Source organism: Tyto alba, unplaced genomic scaffold, assembly GCF_018691265.1.
Source record: "Tyto alba isolate M040663 unplaced genomic scaffold, T.alba_DEE_v4.0 Super-Scaffold_45, whole genome shotgun sequence".
Taxonomy (NCBI): domain Eukaryota; kingdom Metazoa; phylum Chordata; class Aves; order Strigiformes; family Tytonidae; genus Tyto; species Tyto alba.
This window is the reverse complement of record NW_024881321.1, coordinates 30856015-30872498: the sequence shown is the minus strand read 5'-3', so window position 1 is coordinate 30872498 and position 16484 is coordinate 30856015. Positions and strand designations below refer to the sequence as shown.

Here is a 16484-nt window from a genome sequence, read left to right as displayed (position 1 = left end):
CCACTATTCTTTCCAGTTTAAAAGCTGCTCGAGAAAGAACCAAGTTAGTGTAGATCATTAGGGTAAAAGTGTGGTATGTTCCCAGAGCCCACATAAGTGGATTTTTACATGTAAAGAATATAGTGAATAAAAGACACAATTCTGCAAAAGTATTCAGGGCAACATATTTTTATATGTCTTTTTGTCATGGCACGGCTACTGTTCAGCACAATTTGGACCTTCTGCAAATTCTCTCATAAGATGAAATTTGTTGTCCTTCTCCATTTCAGTTCTTCCCTGTTCCTGAAGTGAGAGGTAAGCACTTCTCCAGTAATACTTCAACACATGACTTTACAAACCACCATTTTGAGGATTGTTGTCTGGAATGCAGTCTACCAAGCATGTCGCTGCACCTGCAGTTGTCAACATTTCTTTATAATCTTTTCACACTAAGCTTAAAGGTATATGAACTTCAAACCTTATTTCTGTTTAGAAGTCTATCCTTCTGGAATAGCTTTGAAAATGGTTACTCTTAGCTTGGTTAATCAAAGTTATTTCAGAATATTCAGAATAAACTCTTTGTCTGACCCATTCTCTGCGGTATTGATTTGCTACAAATTCACTTCTTTATTTATAGGTGGAACACTTTTAAGCTGGAAACACACTGGGTTTTTTCATAAATCTAATCTGCTCTCACTTGGATAATGATACATAGGACAGACAATAAATTAGTCTGGATGTTTCAAGAAGTGGAGAGGAAGAGGGTTTTCTTAAGAAGAGGGGCTTCTGGCCTCTGAGACTCAATCAGCTTGCACCATTGAATTTAGCAAATATCCAGTGACTTTCAGTAAAATGTAGCTTAAAACATTTGGAGTCAGGAAATAGGGCATGAGGAAATCTGTGTTACATGACAACAAACTGCTTTGCCATATGTGTTCATGTGTTCCCCACATTTCAAACAAACTAATGGACAAAGGTAAATGATTAACATTCATATCTTGCTTTAAATAATATGTTATCAAGTTTGTAAACTAAACCATTTCAAATATCAGGAAGCAACCATTTCTCTCCTGTCATTGAAGCATAAGTCCACTGAAAAAAACACAATGAATACAACATTAAAAGTCATATCATGGTGCAAATGCACAGGACCTTTCACTACAGGTAGAAAGTCAGATTTAGCATTTGTGAACTGTCAACTGCAAAACTTCAAGATTTAAATAACTTTAAAAAGTCCTTTTAATTAAATAGGAAATTACATGCAAAGCTAGAAAAATTCTTTTAAAAGATCTATTTTTGCATTTAGTAGTATCTAACTGTAGATCATGAAAGCTAACATCCCCGATATTTAAAATGATTGACACCACCTGGTTTAAAAGACTGACCTGGAGCTGCTGGAAGCAGAGGACTGTAAAAAGCATGACTGAGGAAGGTAGACTGTAGCAGTCAGTTTGGGGCACAGGAGGATTCTCCCACAGCCCACTCACCCCCATCATCACCCACAGGAACACACTAACTGTGACCAGGTGGTGCAGATACAACATCTGCTGCTACATGACCCTGCCAAGGCAATAGCATTCGGCTGTAACATCTTCCCAATCACAAAGTTATTACTCAGCCCCACCTGTCAGGGTCACAGTTGTCACTCCCAGCCATTTTCCCCACAAAATGCCCCAGATATGCCTCCAAAGACTCTGACTGTCACTCCTTAAGCCCCTGGCAAGAAAATGCCCCAGATTATACCACTGCTGCTACTCAGGTGGACAGGCATAAGGGCAAAGCAGGTCTTGGGAGCTTTAGGAATGTAACTGCTCTTTCAAGAAAGGGGACAAGTGCAACCACATTTAAATTCTTTTAAATCTTTATCCCTCTTCATATGAGAATCTGATCATGTAAGTGCTTGAGTTGGTGTTCCAGCCCACTCTCTATGTGTCAACTCACAAACCCCTATCTGCGAATAAAAACTCACTCAATCGCTAGGAAAGGAAGCTTTTAAATAGCCTTTTAAAACATTGTTTAAAAGAATAATATTTTTTAATTGTATACTCAGATGTGGAACAGAGGAGTGGAGGAAAACATACCTCACTGGGTCTGGGTACGTGTCTCTTCAATCTAGAATTATTACTAGGATCGGGGCTTGCAAGTGGTTTAGGCCAAAACAATCCTCTCTTCCTAGGGAAAAGTAAAAAAACCTCAAAGAAATCAAAGACAGAAAATCAAATAAAACCTCTCAAATTCCAGCTCCTTCACCTTTGCCTTGTTCTTCACAGTCTTTACAGCTCCAAAGGAAATTTGACTCCAGCAACAGAACTGTGGTGCACTACAAAGTAATGTGTCCTCCCGCCACCACCATACACTCCAGTTAAAATACTGATAAATTCCTGTAGCACATATATACTTTGGGGTCTTTCTTTATATGGCAGTCAAGCACCAGTCTTTTTTAGGCACAAATTTCCCTTTTTCCTGGGACAGCATTAGCAATGTGTTCTGTCCTCCTAAAAAAGCTCATGGAAACTTTTTACATCAGTTAACATGTTCCTTGTCAGGACAATATCCAGGGAACACCTACACTGAAAGGTCTACAGTCCAGTGGTAGAAGCAATGGATGGTTTGAAGCCCTTTACAGGACTGGCTATCAACAATAAAACTTTAACAAGCATAGAAAATCTTGTCAAGCCAGTCAGTCTGTCTGACAAAGGATGTCATAAGAACACTTAATAAAATCCTGCCACTGAAGCAGGTAAGATCATTAATATGCTTTCTGCAGCATTAAATACATATCTAATTTCTATCATCCATGTCTTCTCCATATTAATGGTAATGAAACAAATATTGATAAAAGGAGTCAGTCTGTGAAAGCCATTTCGTCATAAAGGGTATGCTTTCAAATAAATAAAAAAATACTTCAGCTCATTATCAGTCTGTGAATAGCATAAAAATTCAGACACACTTCACAACACTTAATTACATTGTCAAAACTTGCACAAAACATTTGCTTTTTCTCTGCAACAGATAATCTTGTCACCTAGGTCTAAAGAAGGGCAAAAGGTGAAGGAGTTGCTGCTCCCCCCACTGCTTTGCTGTTGGTGATGGCCTGAGGGGCTGCATTCCAGCTCTGCCAGATGCTGCAAAAAGCCTCTCCTTCCACATGCCCAGTGTACTCACTTTTCGTTTTTAAACTATCACGTATTTCCCATGAGTAGTATCTGCAGATAAAGGTGTCCAAAATGAGGGTTGGGCATTTAGCTACAAATCATTTATTAAGATACTTTTTAAATGCTTCCCTTCCAGTAATCCCTGTCGCAGTGCCTCTCTCTGAGCTTCATCCTCATGCCTTGCGTGCCACTGCTATGAATGTACACACTTCACTAGGAACTACAACAATTGTAGATGTATCAAAGGCTGCTTGAGTTTACCCAGATCAGGTACCAACAGCATAAAACTGAGAATAGTACAGGCTTTTAACTTGTGTTTTGTAAATCTGCCAGGACCTCGTGCACTTGGCAACACAAGGAGGCTGCAATGAGGTCTATGCTATCACAGTTTCACTTCTACTAGAATCTGGGGGACCTGTTTTGAGATGAATACCTATGCTATTATCAGACCTACAAACCCCTACTCCAGGAGGAAATGTCACTTAAGCCAAGTTCTGAAATCCAGACTAAAGCAAGCCGGGTCAGACAAGAACTGTAACCTTCATTTTCATCAGTAGCCTCCTGCCCTATTTTTAACTTGGTCTTTTTAGGAGGCTGTGTCTCCAATGACCACATGTGCCACAGCTGAATCTTTGCAAACACGGCCTCTGACCGAGAAGAGGTTTACACCTGTTCTCAAAGTCCAGGGCTTTGAATTTCACTCCAGATCAAATGGCAATCAATGCAGGTCACAGACCGGCTTTTCTTCACGCTTTTAGCAAGAAATGCTGCTCAATGAAAAATCAGTGTGTCAGACCTCCCTTCAGTACAAATACAAAGGTACAGTTGTAAGAACATTTCCAACTCAGCTAAGATAGCTCTGCCTAAAAACACTATTCAGCTTTTGTGCAAAGAGCAGTCCTCAGGTCAAAATGTTCTCCAAATTCCATTCTCAATTTCCTAACTCTCTCCAACCAATATATAGGGCCACATATCCAATAAACTCACATGGATGCATAACTACGTATTACAACAATACTTTAATTCGGACTTATCTTGTGTCTCTGCAACCACTTCTTGTCAATTTAATTTTCCACTTGTGCTCTCTGCATAGTTTAAAGCCTTACAGAGTGGAAAATAATGGCACTCATATCTTTCTGTCCTTCACATAACTATGATAACACTTCTGGCTGTGAAAATCTACGACTAACACTGCCATTACATTGCTGAACTAATCTTAAAATAGGTACAGCACTTACCGCAACTATAGTTTTGGAGAAAGAAACAAAAATATTTCACTGGCTTGATCAGTGGCAATGAAAGTTCTCTAGCAACTGCTTATGGCAGTGGTAAATCACACAGAGTCACTGTCATTCAGTAGGTGTAGAAGATAGTTAGGAAGAAAAATGTTTATAAAATCTTTATGGAAAAAAAAAATAAAGACAATTAATATAGGTCTGAGCAAAGAGAAATCTTCTTTAAACGTTGGTCTCTATGCTGTCGCCGAATCATATCTGCCCCTTGATCTCACCAACTATGAGCAGTGCAATCATACTGTTTCATCCCAGCTGGCAATTTCTATGGTCTGTTCTCTAGAAATATCTAGAGTGTTCCCACTCCACTTGGCCATGGAAGTCTATGCTTAGTTTACTTTTTCTATCTTCATTAATGACAGGCACAGTAAAAAAAGATTAACTAGGAAAAAAAAAAAAAAAAAAAAAAAAAACAAACACAAAAAAACCCCAAACAAACAAACAAAAAAAACCCACACCAAAATGGATTTTTTTCTATACTGTAAAGCCACAGAAAAATAGGTATCAAGCTGTGATGTGATAGGAATAGTGCCACATTCCACTTCACACACAACACAGGCTCCACTTATGCTAAGAAAGCCTGAGGCAATAGATGATATCTGAGGTCAGATCTACTATTTGCAAATAAATAGCAACCAATATATTGTCTGCTATGAATGAAGCATAAATCCTTTGGGGTTTTGATTAAGTGTTTGATTCAGTCTTCCTCCTTTTAGCTCATCTCCTTGAAGACCATCAGTAAACAACAAAATAAAGATGTCACCAACATTGCAAAGAGAATGACAGTATTGGGACTCTACTCTTCTTTCCTCTACACCCTATCACACAGCAGACAGATAAAAAGGCTGCTGAGGAGGACAGGAGACTCAGTGACTCAGTCTACAGCACTTCATTTCTCTCTTCTTTGTTTCTGCCTCCATGAGAGATCACCTATTGCTTTAACATTCTCAGTGGGATAAAAGGCAAAAAAAAAAAGATCAGAATTCCCTCTAAAGCACCTGTAAACATTGTAAAAGGGAAATACAGCAGAGAAGTCTCAAGGGAGGGTAAAAGGCCAGAGATATTTGCATCTGCTCTTCACTACTCAGCATAATCTCTTTCCCATTGCTTATATAAGATGGTAAGAAAAAGCAAATCATAAACAGATAAACATCTTCTCTATCTTCAGGCCTTCCCTCTTCAGAATAGCTATCCAATGACGGGTCCAGAAGGTGGATCTGACCCAGAAAGTGCCTTGAAGATAATGAGCTACATATTGAGCAACTAAGTATTTTGTTTAGTTTGGGACAGGAGAGGGAAGTGGAAATATGTCTGAACTGACTGGCAGGGAAACACAATTACCTTTGGCACTTCTGACTCAAACAATTCTGCCTGTTCAACTCTGAATATGAACATCACCAGTGATTAGACATCAGTCACTTGAAAAAGGCATCACTGGCAGCTTGAAAAGCAGCTTGTCTGATACAGATTTAATCTCAAATATCATGGCTCTCTAGAGGAATATTCAATTAGTGTCGTGAAGTTCTGCATGTGGTACAAGGCAGGAGTTGTTGTTGTACTCATCAGGAGAGACCCACAATGAAATAGGACATCAAATATCAAAATAAGTATAGGAAAAAGAAAAACAAAGCAAGAAACAGGAGTAAAACTGCAGTAAGACATTATGGCTATTCACCTAAAGGAAACAATTTCATCACTGGGTCAAAAAATGTGCTCAGAAATGCAAAGAAATGGAAGTATGTCATACATGGGAAATCAGCTTAGTCACATAATGTTAGGAAACATCAAAAGATGAAGTTCACTAAGTGGGGGGGGGGGGGGGGGGGGGGAAGGGAGGGGAAGAGAAGCTATTTGTACAACATAAGGATGAGTTTTCTGACAGTTATACCAGATCTGACCACCTTTTCTATTCTCCCCTCCTCCCATATACACACAACTTAAAGTGCCTGAAAACATGGAGAGGAAATGAAGAGGGCAGGGAGCACAGGTGAAGTTTCACCACTCGGACCCAGACCCCGTGTCCCATCCCTGAAGGAGTTACCCCCGGCCACTCTCCTGCACTCCTGGGTAGCCCTGGACTCCAACAAAGTCAGCTGGACTTTCAGCACCACTGCCAAAAAAAAAAAAAACAAAACCAAACAAAACAAAGAAACAAAAACCCTAGGCCCTTCATAGCTGTTTCCCTCACCATGACTCTGTACTGAATTCTTTACTACTTTTTTTCCAGAAGAGTGAATTTAAATTATTTGGCACCTCAGTGGTAGCGCAGCATCAATACTCCGGTTATAAAAGGTGACAACTACAAAAAGTTGTTTTCTAAAAAAACATTTAATCACTTAACATTCACATCTTCAAACACCTTCATGAAGTGCCACACTGAAGCTAAATATTATTAGAAATCTCTTGGGTTTGTTTGTCATGTCAGCACTCACTTCCACCAAAACACTGACAAAATTTGCAGCCACGGCTTGTGACCTTAACATGAACATAATAGTGGGGTTTGTAGCATGATATTAAATTCGAAGGAGCTTTCAGTTTCAGTTTATACAACTACCCCAGCAATAATAGCAAGTATATTGAAATCACACCAGCAATCAGAAAATTCATGTTTGGGACAGCAAAGCACTGAAATGACCAGTGGACCGCCGATATTTCTTATGTAACTGGACTTAACACTGCTAACTACAGAGTCTATAAATCATTTTCTCCATAAAACTCTAAAGTCATAGGTGCCAAATGAAAATATTTTTCTCATAATCCCATCCTTGATCTTTTCATGTTATTATTGGACTCCTTATTCTTAGATACATAGCTGCTAAAATAAGTTGCTCTTTTTTTCCTACAAAATTTGCCAAACCCACTGCTGGAATGCATTTGTATTGTCCTCTTACTAGGAGAATTCCTGTAACATTCCCATTGACCTAATTGCAGTTTTTGGCCTGAAAAGATGACACGTTTATGTGAATCTGGTAAAGCTGTTGAAGAAGGGATACTAGAAATGAAGTACCCTTCTGGCCCCTTTCATCAAGCTCCAGGCTGAATCCCCTTAGGAATGTGATGGCATTTCTTCTTCTCCCTGCTTTTTTCTAAAATCCTATACTAAGCTGCTTAAAAAAAAAAAAAAAAAAAAAAAAAAAAAAAAAGTCCAAAATCTGACTGAAATAGCCCAGAAACCTAAGTAAAGACAGCTGGAAAGATGAAAGAGTGATAATGTTTAGATGCAAACCAAGCAACATGTTCCAACAACTGCCAGGGACTAAATTCTGTCCCAGAAATGTATGTTATTTCATCTGTCACTGAAGAATACAGTGTCAGTGGGGAAATCTCTGAAACCACAATACAATTACATTGTTTTGAGTCTCTATTTGGAAAGCATTATCATTACTTAGAGAAAAACAGAGTTTTCATATTTATAGTCCCTCAGTGTGTTACCTGTTACAGCAAACCTTCTTCTTCACAGCAGGAGAAGAAAAAAAAATAATTACGAGACAAAATTGATGGTTCAGAGACAGTTTAAAGCCTTGGTAGATACCATATGCCATCATTAGGCAAACAGTTCAAATGCAGCAATATAATGTGAAAAACACATGCAATATTGTGTCACGTATTAGATTCAAAACACAGTTTGCAGAGCTTCCAACCCAAAGCAGCTCCTGCTTTTGCCCCTGCTGCAGATGAAGCTGCTCTGGGCAAAGTCTCATTTTATGGCAGAGACGGTGCCTTTGACTCATCTCCTTTAATCTGTTGAAATCCTTGGATGTGCCCACAATCCCCTTCAGTCATGGTTCAGGTGCACATACGTAGCCGTGTCTCTATTATATCAGTGTGCTGTGTTCCCAACATACCTCTGGTTATAATATATACTCTTGATTTTCTACGATTCTGTCACCACAGTGGTTTCCTTACCTGCGCAGATCTTCCCGTCATAGATCTCGCACACCCAGTCGTGGCACTCGCAGAGCGGGCCGTAGTATTTGCCGGACTCCGTCACTTGGCAGACACAGACTCCACACTCACATCTGCCTCGGTCACTGCACAGCTTCCCCCCTGGGACGCGGCACCTCAGATCCGACTCAGTCCGGGACAGCCAGCACGAGGAAACACCACCCAAACCGCTCCTGCCGAGGACAGCAAGCAGAACAAGCTGTGGCCAAAGCTAGGGGCTGGAGCCCAGGGCCGATGAGAGCTTGGCTCATGGGAAGCCACCCCCCTGCCATGGCTTCAGACGATCACCAGAATATTTTCAAGGCCACCACTTCAGTTACGGTTGTGAACTACTACTTGCCACAAATCACCCAATATTCTTCTATCAGAAATCTCACTGCTACCTGCCAAAATGCTTTTGTTATATTTTACTTACCTTGTTAACTGCATTAGGCTCGTCTTCTTTTTCATTATGCATATCTGGTATATATGCATATACATGTGTAGTCTGATTATCTACCGTGAAACATTTTGATCTGAATTATTCCAGAAGGTTTAGAAAAGACATATACATCCAAACACCTGGGTAGCACGATGGGAATACGTGGTACTGCAAAGCAAACCTATGGTTGATTCTAATAAAATACATTTGCCAAAGTAATCCTTCTGGTTGTCAGATATATAGGATCTATGCTTTCATTGGAAAAGGAAACTGAAGTAATCACTGCTTTCCATGCAATAGTGTAGTTTGTGGCTGTGTTTTTAGTAAAGTCAGCAGAATCCGGATGCTAGATCTGAAGATTTGCAGCTCTGCCATGAAATTGTACCGTGCACTGGAGCACACAGAGATCAGGACTTTCAGGACGTACACAGGGAAAATCACACATTGTCTCATCAGCAGTTGGATGGTAGGAAAAAAGAACAAAGGAGTGGCCAAGCCAAAAATCCATGTTCACCATGCTAGGGAATACTGCAGATTCAGGTAACTAATACCTGTACTTCTCAGACAGTAGATCTGGCAGGCTCTGGAGTGAAGGAGCTGCTGGCTCTAAGGGCAGACAGGTGCTGGTCCTGGTGGAGGGGCAGAGCAAAGGGCAGTGTGCCTTGCTGTGCCTCTGCACCAAGGAGCAGGAACACAGAGGCTTTGTGGTGAGGCGCTTGCTCCACTCGGGCAGCACAATTTAGAGGTTTGGGTGTAAGGAGTCATCACTATCCAGCTCTTCCCCCTTCCCTGATTTAAAAGTCTGTACCTATCTCAGGCATGAAATAAATCACTGCAAATAGCCCCCACCGTTTGCACAAACACCTACTGAGGTTCCCAGCCACCCAGCGCACGTCCCTCAGTGTCACTTTTAAGCAGGCAGAGGAAGAGCTCGCAAAACCACTTCACCGCTCCCTCCGTGACCCCAGCCTCCACGCTCCTGACATCTCATAAATCAGTCGCAACCCTCCCGGGAGGCTTCCGAGCCGCACTTACCGCAGGGCCGGGGGGCCGGCCGGCGGCGCGGGGTGCCCGGCCGGCAGCGAGGTGACCAGCAGCAGCACCACCAGCCCCAGCAGCCCCGGGGCGTACATGGTGCGTCCGCCGCACCTGGAATGCTCCCGCAGACAGACGGCCGGGACAGACGGCCGGACAGACCCGCCGGGCGTGCGGAGAGCTGCGAGCTGGACAAGCCCGGCTCCGGGGCTGCTCCCCCTGTGCTGCAGTGGCTCTGATTAGCTGCCTGGGAGCAGGATTTGGGCAGCGCTCTGGGAGGGAGGCTGGTGCCAAACCCCGAAGTTTACAGTCTAGGCAGGGAAGTAATTAGAAACAGTTGCGCAGCCAGATGGTTTATTTTGATGTTTTAAAAGTGGCCCGTTCGCAGATGTGAACGAACTGTCTCATTCTCCAAGTGCAGGCACCGTAAATATTCGAGGTATGTGTATCCCCCTGTCCTTTGATGGATGGCTTCGTGGGATAATCTGCCTAGCATGGTGGGGGGAAATGGGCACTGCTGAGGGGACAGGACCAGTGCTCCCCGGCTGCAGCATCCCTGCCTGGCTGCCGGAGAGCCTCCCTCCCTCCCTCCCTCCCTCCCGCCCTGGTCCCTCCCTTCCCTCCCTCCCCCCGGGTTACCTGCTCACCGCTTCGCACTGTGCGACACCACGGGCTGCCGACCTATGCCAGCCGGAGCGACTGCAAATTCAAAAACGTTATTAGTTAGCCATTTCCTAATGCCTCATTAAGACGCACAGTCCAGTACTTCATCAGAGCAGTGGGAGATTTTGGAAGTGCTTTAAAACTAAGCTAAAATGAGGGATAGTCTCTCTAAATTAACAAAATTTGGCAGGAATGGTCATGTGTGTTTCTTTATACTATGGAAAAGTTGCAACACTTTTTGAGCCCTCTGGTTGTCCTGGGAAATTACTGATTGCCTGATACCTCCCTGGGATGGAATGCTCTTAAAGACGCAAACTTCCACCACAAAAGATGGCAGGATATAAGTGTCCTAGTCTACACATGCACACATGCATTTTTAAAGCAGGTGGCTGACAGAAGAAACTTTCACTGGTTCCAGAGCCTATATTGGAGATTAAAGCTCTCTGTAGCTTCCTCAAATTAAGTGACTTGTTTTATTTTCATATTAAATATCTGGCATGCCACAGATTATACTGTTCTAGAAAACACTTTAAGATTTAGTTAAAAATCCTGTGACCCAGATATTGCCTTTCCTAGAAGTGTGATTAAGTGTCTTACATTTTACATAGTGAACACAGGGGTACTATTCTCTGGATTCCTGCTAACATAACTAGTTCTGCTACTGATCTTTCCAAAAAAAAAAAAAAAAAAAAAGAATAAAAAATCATCAAGCATTTGACTTTGCTCTGCTGGTCTTATAGATGACAATAGAACCTTTAAAGTCCAGTTTGGGGACTACAAAAACCAGTTTTTACTCAACTACTCATTCAGTTGAAGTATAAACTGTCACTGAAACACAAAAGAAGAGATTGGATAAAATCTGTTCTAGTATATTTTTAAATATACATTCTTATTCCCTGAAGATTCACTGGGTAAAACCAAACATGATTCCAACGGACTATTAAAACACAAGACTTTTGTCTTATTTTAATAGGTTATCTTGAAGTTGTAAAGTGTAAAACTGCTCTCTACTTGTATTATACTATCCTCTATACCACACATAGTTTTGACCTAAAATATGAGCAAGTAGCATTAGTACGTAAAAAACTCTAAAAGCCCCATCTATAGCTGTTGAATATTGTATACTAGTTTTTAACAGTTATACTGCCCTTTTTAGTGTATTTCGTATTGCAAATATGTTACAGAATTTTCTCATGCAATGCAGCTGGTAAAAATCCTGTTTTAAGAGTGATCTGTTGGCTTCAGTCTTGGGAACGTTTACAGTTGTGCTAACCTTATGTATTTGACACTGATGGATGTAGTGAAAAGGTAAGTAATATTGGCAGGCCTTTATTTCTGACAGTTCTTGAACTTTGAAGTCCATGCTTAATGCAGCACTAGGTGTTCCATCTGCATGATAGTTTTTCAAATTTATTTGCAGTGCTAAAATAAATAAATAAAATAATTGAAACCCCTTAGATTCAAAAAGCGAGCACTTTTAAGAACAATGTGATTTTCAGAAATTGAACTGCCAGAAGTCTGGAGTTAGGGAAGAATAAATAGAAAGCTTTTCATTTTAAACAATAGTAATTCTCTTTTGGCACTAAATTTATCTTTAATCCACAAACTAAAATGTTGCCATCTGTTCATCTTCCTCCTTTTCCCCTGTGCAGACTGGTGCTGATAGGTATTTAGAAAATATTCAAGCAGCCTGCAAACTATAACTTCAAATGTACAAGGAGAAGGCATCCATCATGATATGTTGACCTTATCACACTCTTATTTTTTATTTATTTACCTCTGACAAGATTTTAAGCAATACATGCCTTTTGGCTGTGAACTTTTTCAATTTGGAAAAGGTGCAGTTACACAGTCCAAGGGTGCAGTATTTAAAATGTGCACCCAGAGCTTAAGATAATAATTACTCTCATGTGTATATGCCTCTAATACAATATCTCAGTGCCCTCTTACTGGATTTTAACTTTTGCTCAGATTTATTATTTAATCATTTAAGCCTAGAATGTTTGAACGCGTGCATGTATATATGTATATATACACACGCATTGTTTATATATTTGGGTGCTAAGTGACTCCCAAACAGACGTAAATTCAAATAATAAGGAGACAGTCTCTTTCTAAATGAGAACTGACACGCTGCCTTGAGCACTGCTCACTTTCTTTCAGTCGCTCCTGTACGTAATCTCAAGGAGCTTTATTCTCTACTGGATAACATACACCTACGTGAAGTAGAGCTCCATTAAAATGTCACTTTCCTATGTATCGAGTTTCAGACTAAGGCTTCAGACCTGTAGGTTCTTGGTAGATGTACACTTCAAATGTTGTAATGTCACTACCTGCAGAGTAAAGGTAGAGAAAAGAAAGTCAGCACAACTGTGATGATGAGGAGGAGGAGCTGGAAGATATTACTAATACTGAACAGCCTTTTGAAGAGTAGGCAATGGGTTTAAATAATACCTGTCAGACAATAAATATCTTAAAATAAATATGTGGAATCAAGAAAATAAGTGCTGTTAAACACACCTACACTTGAAGCTCAGTTTAAGTGTATTGCCATTAGTGCTCTTATTAAAAGTCTGCAGGATTTGGTATGGTCAGAGATTGGGATAAATCTTTCTCCTGCAATTTCATTTATCAGCAGAGGAACTAGTAGCATAATTTCCTATACAAACTGGTGATGGCTATTTTGTGGTTTCATAGCCTTCTGAACTGTGAGGAAGTGTGATGTAACATCACGTGTGAAAAACAAGTTGCAAGCCCTAAGGCAGACTAGGTAATTCCTAGGCAGTGATTCTTTTAATATTTTTTTTTTTAAGGCAAGCAATAACTTAATTTTAACTTTGCCAGAATTGCTTTTGTAGTTAACAGAATTAGAATAATATTAAAACATAAGAAAAAAAAAAAAAAAAAAACACATAAGAAATAGCTTTTTTACTGTAAGAGTGGTCTAACAATGGAAGAGACTGCCCAGAGAGCTTGTGGAGCCTTCACCCTTGGAGATATTCAAAAGCCATCTGGACAGGATTCTGGGCAACTGGCTCTAGGCGACCCTTCTCTGAGTGGGCAGGATGGACTAGATGATCTCCAGAGGTCCCTTCTAACCTCAAACATTCCATAATTCTATGTCCGATGACATACTGTGCTACTGAACAAGATCTGATTTGGTGTGGGAAGGCAGATGGACTCTTCCTACTCCTTTATTACAGCCTCTTAGTGGCCAGCTTAATTTTGCTGTCACTTCAACAAAGCCATTAGGGTTTGCAAACCACACTGCATGCTATTTTTAAGGACTTGTTTTTCAACAAAGCAAAGCAAAATGCACATCCAGTGAACAGTCTAAGCTTAAAAAAAAAACAATGGAGACCACCAAAATTTGTCAAATAATCCTCCCAGGCTTCTACAGAAGCCATTTTAACAACATCATGGGTTTATATCAGTGGAGACACTGCAGATGCATTTGCTTACATAGCAATTTTCTAAAATTAACCAGAAGTTAAAAATCCCAAATATCAAACAAGTTATTATTTCTCCATAAAACGTGGAATGAGGAGAGTTGGAAGCTTCCAGTGATTCTTCATCACTTCTTTCAAGGATATACAATCAATAAATGAGATAGCTATAAAGATCTACGACAAACCACCTGAACACCCATGGACCAAATTACTTGATGGAGCTAACTAAAATCCATCTAAATTAAACATTTCAGAAATGCATGCAGCTGTTGAGAGTCATTGCTGTGCTAGCCGATGGCATCCCTGGAAGGGAGCAAGACAGTGTATGCCAGAGCTGTGCAGAACAGAAAACCTTGTGCTAATTTTGCTGACATGACATGGAATCTGGGACAGCTGATGGTATCACACAGGGAATAGAAATATCTTTTGGAGTTACAGGATCAAGGTTAGAACAAAATTAAAACTGAGCTGGCTTGAATGTAGCTGGCCTGAAGAGTAGTGAATATAAGCTACCCAAATAGTTTATAGTCCAACATTAATCAAGATGTTCTTGTGTTATACTCTAGTGTAAAATCTTAGCTTACTCTTTTGGTTGCCAGTTGAAACTTTAAATAGCAGGTAGGTCTCTCATTTGTTTAATGTTTGCTAGTTAATTCCCCTAAACAGCAATAATATCCTGCTTTTACAGAGGCCTTAAGGAAGCATAAGATTTTTAAGCATGAATTTGCAAGACAGCTCAGAATGCCAGCAATAATAGTATGTTTTTAAAAAAACACTCTACTGTGTTCTTAATCATTTAGCACTCATTTCAGAAAGATAGTCAAGGTTTAGTGTAATCCAAGCTAACACTATTGTTGAAGAGGCCAAGAAAGGAAATAAATGGGCATGTAATTTTCCAACATAAATTCTCACTCTGCAGTCAAATTGTGCCTTGCTTTTCAAAGGGGCAATGTTCCTTGCTGCTAGGAATTGAAAAATCTAAAATAGTGGCAAATACAATAAAAACAACGACAGTTTGGGATTTTCGTATTTTTTTTTTTTAACTGGTCACCTGAATGAGTTAAATTAAAGATCATTCTCATCTTTTTGTCCAAACAGCTGTTTATAGAGATAGTAAATTAAAAAAATAGATACTGATGACTTCTTAGAGGCACAACTGCAGTAACTCAGGTTGAGTGCCTGAGCTGAACATATGCACACTGGATTCTCCAAGCAACAGCAACCATCTAGTATGGTTTCAATGTTCCATCTTGCAGTGGGTCCTGCTGTTTGTTATTAAAGCAAAAATGAAGGAGAGACAGAAATTAATGAAAAGGAAGGGTGGGGTAACACCATTATTGCCCCTCTTACAAGCACTCAGTACTTTTTGAAAGCAAACCAAATAATATACATAGTTGTAGACTTAGGACCCTCCACAAGGTCTGAAATTTTGAAAACCATACACCATGTCCTTTATTCTGCTTCATCAGTGTTGACACTGGTAGCAGACACTCAAGAATGACAATTTTATAATCCATCCCAACCAAAATTACTCATGGATATTAACCAATCTTCTCTTGCAGTCATTAGTCTGACGTTGCTCCATGACCATTTCCGTTACAGTTATACAATTCAGAGCAAGTCCACCTCTCAGCCTGAGCTACACAGAGCAGACAGATGGAAGAAAGTTGGTCTGCTGGGCCAGTCTGACTCATGCAGAGCCCTGGCAAGACCAGGGTGCTGCTCGGCGTGCGCAGAGCAGGACTTGAGGCTAAGGGAGAACTTTGTGGTAACCACCACTAAGATGACTAAGGACTTTGGATGCCCTTGGGCTAGACAGCAACAGAGCAGGAATAGAGCAGTTTTTTACTTGTATCTTATGCCTAAATGATTAAATCTTCCTTTGGGTCTGAAGTTTAATTCTGAATTTCTAAATGATATTTGGTGACCTTTTTGAAAAGCTCAAGTATCATTTAAAAATGAATATTTCATGAATTCTTTTACTCATTATGGAATATCTGAAATCTGATCAAGCAGTGCATTCTTTCCTAAGTGGTAGACTAAACTCCAACAATGGCATTTCCAATAAGCTCAGCTTCTTCGGATGTTTTTAAAATTTGTTTACATTGCTCTTCAACTCTTTAACAGATACATACGGGAAGCAAGGACAAGAGAGATACAAATAAACCTCAGATAAATTCAGAAATAAAAACCTAGAATTTCACTTTCTCTAATGTGGTTTTACCTCTTCAACCATAGTAGGATAATTAAAATACACATATTGTTGTGGAAACATGTATTTATACAAATGCCAGCAAATAGGGGAGTAGCAATTGGATTTTATAAGATGGAAAACTAGTGTTTTCCCTTCTTAACTCTTTCTCTTCCTCACTGAAAATGGGGAAGATGAGGATGTTCCTTACTTGCTTGCTTTGGCGCACTCTAGAAAAACTTTAATTTTCATCCTTTTAATTTCTTGAGTTAACTGTATCCCAGAAAAAAACTACACCAGGGCGTAAGAGCTATCCAAATTCTGCCACAAAACATGCAAAACTAAGTAGATGCT

General features: G+C 40.1%; 1 protein-coding gene across 1 annotated transcript in view; it reads right to left on the bottom strand.

The window, feature by feature from the left end:
* ITGBL1 (integrin subunit beta like 1) overlaps positions 1–10043 on the bottom strand; it is a 158644-nt gene extending 148601 nt beyond the window's left edge. The window contains exons 1-2 of the mRNA XM_032997038.2: positions 9828–10043; positions 8333–8544 (exon numbers count right to left, since the gene is read on the bottom strand). Of these exons, the coding sequence (XP_032852929.1) occupies positions 8333–8544; positions 9828–9925 (310 nt within the window). The 5' untranslated portion in view covers positions 9926–10043. The remainder of the gene's footprint in view (positions 1–8332; positions 8545–9827) is intronic.
* Between the last annotated feature and the right edge of the window lie 6441 nt (positions 10044–16484).